The 9688-nt window shown below is 51.6% G+C and overlaps 2 protein-coding genes across 2 annotated transcripts; both read left to right on the top strand.

The window, feature by feature from the left end:
- Window positions 1-2595: 2595 nt before the first annotated feature.
- LOC123042285 (probable folate-biopterin transporter 3) lies at window positions 2596-3021 on the top strand. The gene has a single exon (XM_044464765.1). It carries the CDS (start codon window positions 2596-2598, stop codon window positions 3019-3021), a length of 426 nt encoding a protein of 141 aa, XP_044320700.1.
- Window positions 3022-3055: 34 nt separating this feature from the next.
- On the top strand, window positions 3056-5245 carry LOC123042283 (probable folate-biopterin transporter 2). Its single transcript, XM_044464763.1, has 4 exons — window positions 3056-3340; window positions 3446-3541; window positions 3626-3796; window positions 3922-5245. Exons 1-4 carry the CDS (start codon window positions 3056-3058, stop codon window positions 4585-4587), a joined length of 1218 nt encoding a protein of 405 aa, XP_044320698.1. The 3' UTR covers window positions 4588-5245.
- The last annotated feature ends 4443 nt before the right edge of the window (window positions 5246-9688 follow it).

The raw sequence follows: 9688 nt of genomic DNA, 5'->3' as shown, positions 1-9688 counted from the left end.
TACATATTTAGATAGTTAAATTGTCGACCTAGAACTACGCGAATGACTTATTCACCAAGACGGAGGTAGTACTTGTTTTGATTATAATGCCCTACATCCTACTTGTTTTGATTATTCATGGTGAAGGAATACCTCGTGCAAGGGGTCACAATGGTGTATGAGATTGCTACCGGGAGTTTCCATCTAATAATAGATAATTTATGCGAGCCCCCTCCCCTAGCATCCCCTTATATAGGGGCGTGTTTGGTTGCCATGTGCTACAGTACCTGCATTGCATACCCTTCTTCACTCAGTCTGGCTCTGAAAAAACAACCTCATATGCGACATCTGCGAGTTGTTTGATTGTCTGCATATGGACTTCCTGCATTAGGGGATCAACTTTGGCATGTTGTTTGGTTGCCTACATTGTCTCGGCGCATGCAACTACACGCTGTTTGGTTGCCCGCATGGGGTATGATTAAAGCTAGCACTTGCACTTAGCACACATGGTTAAGAGCTAGCAGAGGAAGGGGGAGAAGAAATGCAGTGTGCGGTGGATAGTGGCCGTGGCGCCGTGTCCAACATGACGAGCATGGAGTCGTGGACGAGCGACCCCGTTGGCGGCACGGCGAGCGACACCGTCGGCGAACTAGTTGCGGTGCTCGCACAAAGACAGTGGACAGAGGATGAGTATGCAGTGCTCGCGCCATGGTATTGTCAGTGCAGTGGACGAGAGAGGAGGCTGAGATGATCGACGCAAAAAACGACTCCAGTGTAGTAGGGCGAGAGAGAGGAGGCCAAGATGATCGACCCCGTTGGTGGTGCGGCAAACTATAGTGTGCACGAAGGCAGAGGACACAAGAAAGCAGTGTACGCGTCATTGCAGCGTCAGTGCAGTAGGACGACGACAGAGAGTAGGCCGAGATGAGCGACGCCGGAAACGACTCTAGTGTAGTAGGACGTGGGCAAGGAGATCAAGGGGAAGGGTTTCGGCATCGAGAGGAACGAATAGGAGAGCTCTGAGTAGAGGACAGAGGAGCTCGACATGGCAGCGTCAGTGCAGTAGACTGCTGTTCAAAGAGAGATGAAGCTACGATCGTCGAAACCAAACACTTACAACACGAATGTTGTGAGGGACTGCAAAATTAGGCTGCTGGTCAAAGGAAATTTCAAATGATCGATCGTGTGCGACGAATCTGACAAAATTCGTCCAGAATAGCTTCAAACGGGAACACGAGATTAACAACTTACGGCCGACGAAATTACAAACCGATCGCCTGAATGGAACCGTAGCATCGAGGTGCATCTTTTTCGTGTAGAGCTTACCTCGAATCGAAACACCGTTGTGTAGATTAGAGAGAGGAGATTAGATAGAAGCTTAGTGGAGGTTAAAGAAACCTTATGCAATCACCTCGCATCTCTCCCGTCTCCACTTGTACAAGGGCCCGTTCGCTAGCGCTCGCCTCGGCCTGGCTCGCGAGAAACTGCCGATTCGAGCGTTTCCAACGAATCAGGCTCTGGGCCGTTTTAAGAAGCGTGCGATGCAGGCCCAACAGTAAAAACAGGCAACCAAGCAGGCCTCTTTTTTCCCGCGAGAGCCTGGTTGGGCCCAATGCGGGCAACCAAACACGCCCTAGATGGTGGAGGCTAGGGTTTAAAAAGAGGTAGATGTGATCTATGTTGTCGCCGCCCTTGCCTTGGAGGGCAAGAAGGTCAGGCCCGACTAAGTCTCCACCAACTGGCTGAAGAACGCCGCCACAAGACGAAGCTGGACCCCCGCAGCCCACCACCATTCCCCGAGCCTCGCCATCGGACGCCTAGATGTGCATGGCCCGGGACACCGCTGGCTGCCACCAGACCCTACCGCCCGCAGAGCACGCGGGAGGGGGGGGTGAGAAAGGGACTGAGCTTCAGTGACGTAACTACACCTGCAGTTGGGTCAGTGACATGGACATTGTGAAACTAATAGATGGCTGACCCACATGTCACTGACCCAACTGCAGGTGCAATTAAGGCACCGAAGCAGCATCCGTGAGAGAGAGCTCCGTTGCCGTCGTCGGCCACATGGGCTTCGCCCGACGGCATCTTCCGGCTGCGGCGGCGGCGGCGGGTGGGGAAGGGATGAAGGGCGACGCAGCCTAGGGTTTGAGGGAGTCGCCCTCAGGTCGCCCTGGGCAGGAGTTATCGATGGGTAGAAATTGATAGTATGTTCCGACTATGTTTGTGTAGTCCTTTCTTTGACATTGTATATCATATTCTCTCCTAATTATAAATCGCATGCAGCGGTTGGATTAAAAAAAAATGCTCTGTAGGTGATGAAGACAATTGTAACAGTACACGTCATCTTTCTCTAAAAAACAGTAGTACACGTGACGACGTCGAAGCCTGAACCAACTGATGCATATTCTATACTTCCACCACCTAAAGCTTTTGTATTAAGACAAATGAAGTCAAACACTGAGCACAGATCAAGAAACGCCATCCTGATCCGTGCATTGTACCTGTGCATCCTCTCTGAGCAAGCAATGGCCGGGACCTTCATTCTTTCGGTGCAAATCATGGTGGTTTCTCCATAGATTCCAAGAAACCACACAGGAAAGGAATCACTCTGTTCGGATGGAGCAGCTCCAAGAAACACCGCACGGAGATGGAAATCTCAAGGCCGCCCCAGATCCCGGACTCGGAGGCGGCAATGGCGGCTGCATCGCTCCCAATGGCACCCTCCCCTGCGGCTGGCTCGGTCGTCTGTCCCGCGAGCTGCATTGGAGCTTCGTGCTCGCCGTCGTCGCCGTCTACGGCGCCTGCCAGGGCGTCGGCTCCTCATTCGGCAGCGTCGCCGCGGGGTACTACTGGAAGGACGTGCAGCGCGTGCAGCCGGCCGCCTCGCAGTTCTACCAGGGCGTCGTCAACGTGCCCTGGGTCGTCAAGCCCCTGTGGGGCCTCTTCACCGACGTCGTCCCCGTCGCCGGCTACCGCCGCCGCCCGTACCTCCTCCTCGCAGGTGAGCCAATGCTTTGCTTGCTACGGTCAACGTCGTTCTGAATCTGCTCGCCTTCTTAAGCTGCTGTCTTGATCCATGTATTGTAACCAACTATGTAAAGGCGTCATGGGCGTGTCGTCCATGCTCACGCTTGCTCTGCGCCGCACGCCGGCGATCGCACCGGCATTGGTGGCGTTCACGACGCAGGCCGCGGGCGCCGCCATAGCCGACGTGGTGGTGGACGCCATGGTCGCGCAGAACAGCATAAGCCACCCTCCGCTCGCCGCCGACATGCAGAGCATGTGCGGGTATTGCTCCTCCGCCGGCGCATTGGTGGGGTACTCCATCAGCGGCCTCGTCGTTCACGCAATAGGTTCCCAGGTCTGAAGTCTGAACTGAACATTTCCTGAGAGAAGATGGATGGTATTGGTAGACATTCAACATACAGATTCCAATGTTCTTGCCATGTCCATTTGATCTTTTCAGGGGGCTCTTGGCTTGCTGAGCATCCCCTCCGTGCTCGTATTTTCGGCCGGGATTCTTGTCAAGGAGGAGCGGGCCAAGGATTTCGAGTACAACCAGGTGAGCTCGAGCTTCAGAAGCTGCCAATTAAATACAGTTATGAACATGCATCACTCTCAAGGTTGTTAACTGCAATATATTCAGGTTCACAAGAAGTTCTACGAAGCAGTTGAATCAATGTGGTCAACATTGAAGTGCCCGCAAGTCTGGAGGCCGTGCGTTTACATGTTCTTAATGTTCGTGCTAAGCCCGGACATCCAAGGAGGGCTGTTCTACTGGTACACAGATTCGAGCACCGGACTCGCATTTTCCGAGGTAGTTTCTGCTAAAAAATGTTCTTCAGATGCATGCTAGAAGCTAGAATTACATAGACTACTAAAACACACGACAAAGATCGAGAAGAACTGATGGATGGGATGGGACCTGCCATTTTTCTGCAGGGATTCATTGGTCTCATCTACTCGATAGGCTCAGTGGGCTCGCTGCTCGGCGTCCTGCTCTACCAGAACATGCTCAAGGACTACCCGTTCCGCGGCCTGCTCCTATGGGGCCAGCTGCTGGCCTGCCTGTCCGGGATGATCGACCTGGTGCTGGTCACCAGGCTGAACCTGAGGATCGGCATGGCGGACTACCTCTTCGCTGTGATGGACAACAGCGTCTCCCAGCTGATCGGCCAGCTGAAATGGCTGCCGCTCCTCGTGCTCTGCTCCAAGCTCTGCCCCGTGGGCATCGAGGGCACCTTCTTCGCGCTGCTCATGTCCATCCAGAACCTCGGCCTGCTCATGTCCGCCTGGTGGGGCGGCCTCCTGCTGCACGCGCTGGGCGTGTCTCGGACCGAGTTCGGGAACCTCTGGGTGGCCGTGCTGGCGAGGAACGCCATGCGGCTGCTCCCGCTGGCGTTCCTGTTCCTGGTGCCTCGGAGCGACCAGAGCTCGACCATCCTTCCCGCGGAGATGCTGCTTGCGGATGGAGGTTCCGCGGGACATGTGGAACCAGGGTCGTCAGGTGTCATCGAGTTTTCTGTCCTCCATGGAAATGAAAATGGTGAAGTTGTTGAGACTGAGGAAGAGGAACTAGAGCTGACCCCACTCATGGAGAAGATTTGACGACTGGAGAAGATGAAAGAGGTAATAGCACTGCAGGTCCCTGAACTTGTTATGGAGGTGATGATTTGGTCCTCAAATTTGAAAAAGCGGATTATTTAGTCCTTGAACTTGTCATGAAGGTGCAAGTTTGGTCCTGTGCGAATCACAGCTCGCCAAGTGGAGCCAGCTGGGCTGGGCTGGTCAGTGCCGCACATTTTTGCAATCCCCCTGCCTTAAAGCCCTAATCAACCCGCACTACACCTCGTTTGCGTCAGTGACCTGCAGTGCTAACTCCCGTTGAAACCAGCGACGAGGACACGGACTGGGAGGCTGCGCGGGATCTGCTTCAGGACGCCGTCCCGCCAAACTTTCCTCGTTAATTATGGGTCCGATGGTGCGACTTTCTCCTTTTTCTACCATGCATGGGAGTTAATTCCTTCAAGTATTCTTTAGAGATCCATTCTAATCTCTGTTCGTTGACTCCTGAGTCTCCTAGTTGATATTCAAGCAACTTTTGAACGTATATAAATTGTTTAGATTCGATATGAGAACTCGAGGTGGGACTATTTAGTCATGGGACTACAATGTTTTTTTTATCTGAGGCCAATAATATGAATGTAATCCAATAACAGCACGGCGGTCAGGAGCCCAATAACAAAAAACATAGTCATTATTATTCTGGACAAGCGTGCGCAAAAAATGTCCTAGAACAGTGCTGTTAAATCAAGAGCTAACTCTTCAAAGATCTAGAGGCACTCGAGAGAGTCATAAGAGTTTGATTCATTTATTCTCTACTAATATCGCCTTGTTGGAACAATGTCGTAGAAGACATGGACAACGCAAACAGAAGAGAGCATGTGGTCTCCTTATTTATTTCCATCCGTTTCATTTTGTGTTCTAAATAGAGCTTACATAAATGTGTAAAGTCAACCAAAAACCTATTTCAATTGTCTAAGGACGAATGGATGAGAATCAATCCTAGATGAGGCGTATGCTTTTGTGACAGGCATGGTATTCCTAAGTTGGAAAGTTAAGAACAATACGTCAAACTAAAGAATCCAGGACAAAAAATAGCAACGATGTCAGAAATTATTTGTGCATTTTTTTTCTTCACACGTACATGTGTTCCCAAAAAGGCGCATTCTTTTTTCTAGGAAGTCACATACACATTACTATTTTAACAACCCGGCTAGTTCTTTTTATTCCCAGGACTGGCAAGGTCAAGAATAAAAATGAATAATGGTTAATTTAATATCTGAGAAAGTGGGTTTTCATAGCCGTGCATTAACATTTTCCCACAACCCTGCCATACAAGAGTGCGTACAGTGCATCATGCGATAAAATGGCTGGTACTCGGTTACTAAGTTTAATAAAATGCTTGTGTGCATTATCAGCCGGGGCCATCCCCTTTTCAGTAAAAGAAAAAAAATTACATACTGTGTAGGTGCTTGGAAAAACTACCAAGTTTGCTTTACTTTGCTTACAATGTGCTAAATAAATAATTAACCAGTTTAGGCACATGCATAATTATCAGCACCGGGCATGATCCGAAAATGCTACAAAAATTAGAAAGTTATGCACATGCATAACTATCAGCGTCATCGTCACCCCTGGCCGTCCTTAATTTGGTTCTTCCTCAAGGAACCAACTCATAAGTTCTTTCATTGTTGCATTCGCCGGCATATGTCATCTCTCTAATTACCTTGGCTGCTTCTTTGGCTGGGCGAACCTTTTCGCTAATCCGAAGAAAAGAAACTCGGCTGGTCACCAAGCATGCATGGACTGACCGACAGTCGCACCTGGTTTCAACAGGAGGTAGCATTGCAGGTCACTGACGCGAGGTGTAGTGCGGGTTGATTAGGGCTTAAGGCGGGGGGGGGGGGGGGGGGGGGGGGGAATTGCAAAATGTGTGGCGCTGACTAGCCCAGCCCAGCTGGCTCCACTTGGCGAGTTGTGATTCGCCCAGGACCAAACTTGCACCTCCATGACAAGTTCAAGGACCAAATAATCTGCTTTTTCAAGTTTGAGGATCAAATCATCACCTCTACGACAAGTTCAGGGACCTGCTGTGCTATTACCTCAAGATGAAAATGGTGAAGTCATTGAGGCTGAGGAAGAAGAACTAGAGCTGACCCCACTCATGGTGAAAATCTGACGACTCACTGACACAATTGCTCAGCTACCCAATTGGATTGGAATCGCTGATGAAACATCAAAGCAGCCAAAGAAATCTTCCATGAATATCTTGTAGCAGTAGATGAAAAGATGGGCCACTAATTCGTTAACGGTTACTTCATACAGATCAACATCACCGCATCTGCGGCAACAATTGCACATTTGTGCCTAAGAGCACACAAACCAAATTCGTCAAATGTTTTAGTTTCCGTAAACAACATTGGATGCCAATAGGCTCGTGGGAATGGAAGGATTGAAATCATTCATTTGTTTGAAGAAATATGAATAAGAGTTCGTCGTGATCTTTGTTGTTTGTTTGTTGCTTTGGGCTTTGGAGTAGTTTTACTCTACACAAGGTGACAGAGACATGTCTGTTGGTATGAAAGAATAGATGCCAAAACAATAGAGGCTCTTCAAACATAAGGGACACCGTGAAGTGATTCTTGAACCAGACCAATACACATTGTTCGTGTGAGCAATCCGAGGAGCATTGTACAGTGAACGGGAAGAGTGTTAATGTTATGGCGCTGCTAGAAGGAGGGCGCGAGAGGGCCGGCCGGGGGCCTTTTTGCCCACGGCCGTGCAAGAGGGAAGAGATTTCCTTCTTAATTCTTACTTGATTAGATTGATACATCTCCTCTCTTTATATAGAGAGGTTTACTTGACTCCCAAGTAAGGCTTACTTGACCCCTAAGAAAGCGACCCTTATCTCTAATTAACCCTAAGACTAACGGGCTATACCGCCAGCCCAGGCCCATTACGTACTCTAACACTACACCCTACCTGGACATGCAGCTTGTCCTCGAGCTGCAGCCTAACCAACTTATAACCATGACTCGACGCAACACAAACCTAACACCTAAAAACAAGCCTTTTACATCTCGGCTTGTGTTATTACTCTCAAACTGAAATAGACTGGGACACTTTATTTTGGACGTGCACGTGTACAGCCACCTGGATCCCATGGACACCACCTGGACAAAAGAAGTGCATGTGTATGGTTGTTGGTTTGCACTGCACAGGGAAGAGTGGAGGGCTTGCGATGAAGAATGTCGAGGAGGGGTGCGCCACCCCAAACGCTGATGTCGCAGACTTTGAGGTCGCTGCCCACGGGGAAAACAGCATGCCCGCCGCCCGTGGGGGAAACCGCATGCCCAAGATCCCCGACGCAGCGGACGAGATCGAGGTCCTTTGCGCAGCGAAGGGCAACTTGGAGGAGCGGCAGCTGCAGACCACGCATCTCCCGCACACGCCGACGCGCTAGGAGGCCGCGCGCAGCAGCCTGCAGCCTCACCGCCGCCGATACGTGGCGGGTAGCGGTCCAAGACGGAAGCGGTGACTGCGGCGACGGGGACTTGATCTGCTGGATGTGGACGCCCTGGGATGGCGGCGATGCTGATGGGAACAAGGTCGTCGCAGTCCCGTCATAGGGCATCCCATACTGGGCGGCGGAGCTGACCGGCGGTGGCTGCTGCAGTGTCGCGCTGGGCAGCGGCAGCGGCTGCCACTGCAGCCAGGGCTGGGCGGTGGTGGTGATGGATGGCAGCTGCAGCGGCGCGGCGAAGGCCGCCTGGTGCAGCGGCTGCCACGGCAGCCACGGCGGCGCGGGGGCGATGATGGGCGGCGCAGCCAGGGGCGGCCCGTAGGACCCGGCCAAGAACATGTGGATCTCTTGGACCGCCTGGGTTAGGTCCTGCAGCACCCCGAACACCTCCTCCGGGGTGAAAACAGTGGGGGCGGGCGCGACGGAGGATCCCGGCGCGGGCAGGAGCGGGGCGACGGTCGTGGTGGTCGCCGTAGGCGACGAGGTGACCGGCAGCGGAAGAGACGGGCTTGGCGGCGGTGAAGACATGATCGAACCGAAGCTAGCTGATACCAAATTGGTAGGACTAGGGTTCCTACCAGGCCTTTGGCGTAGATTGTATGGGTAGGGAGGAGGGAGACGAGGGCTGGAGCGGGCGCGCCGGCGATGAGGCGCCGTCGCGGCTAGGGTTAGGTGCGGCGGCGGCTAGGGTTCCAGCTCCTTGTGGAGCCGGGCAACAGAAGATTATGATATCTTTATTGCTTGATCTTAAACGATGTCTTACAACTAGTATTTACAACTTTAGCCTAAGATAACTTGCCTAAAATAACTTGCCTAAGATAACTTGTGGGTCAAACCCCTAATACTAATGCCCGGTGGGACTCTTCCTAGTATAGACCAAACCGGTCATAAGAGTTAATGCTAGTGAATTTTTGTTTTTTTCGAGAAGGAGGATAGCCCTGGCCTTCATCGAGCGATGCACACAACCATCTTTATTATGATTTTTAACCGAGTCTCACCAAATAAATACAAAGATCAACCCAAAGTCACCTTCCCGACGAACAAAGTCGCTACTCATACAAGTATGATGATGTGCCATGACCACACCAACACACACAATATAATCTAGTGGCCTCAAGAAGCCGACCATCGGAGAGCCGAGAGCACCAACCGGTCTAGGCGACCCACAACGCGCATCGCATGCACATGCTCTAAGATCCGCCTCCGCCATCTTCCGATGTCCCATCTTCAGGAGGGATCATCGCATTGACCTTGTGAGACCCAACTATCGCCGACATCACCACGACGCCAGACAATGCCACCAACCTGCACGCGTACATTAGCCCGTATCCAACACTGAGACTCCACTGCGCCAGGCTGCCGAGACCCGTCGTCTTCGATGCGGTATATGTAATACCTCTCCAGCTTTTGGCCCCTCTAGTCAATATTCGCTCCAAAACAATGCCCCTAGGAGGGAGAACGGCACCAAAGCCTCTGTCATCATTCAATCCGGGAGACCCAGATCTAGGGTTTCCCCCGGACTAGATGCCCCCTAGAGGAGGAGCACTACAAAAAAAAGACACATCCGTGACATTTTGGGCCGAACGAAATTTTTTTCTGTCATACATATGACACTTCTATGAC

This window comes from Triticum aestivum, chromosome 2B, assembly GCF_018294505.1.
Source record: "Triticum aestivum cultivar Chinese Spring chromosome 2B, IWGSC CS RefSeq v2.1, whole genome shotgun sequence".
Classification (NCBI taxonomy): Eukaryota; Viridiplantae; Streptophyta; class Magnoliopsida; order Poales; family Poaceae; genus Triticum; species Triticum aestivum.
The sequence above is the reverse complement of the archived record's forward strand: the minus strand, read 5'-3'. Positions and strand labels throughout refer to the sequence as shown.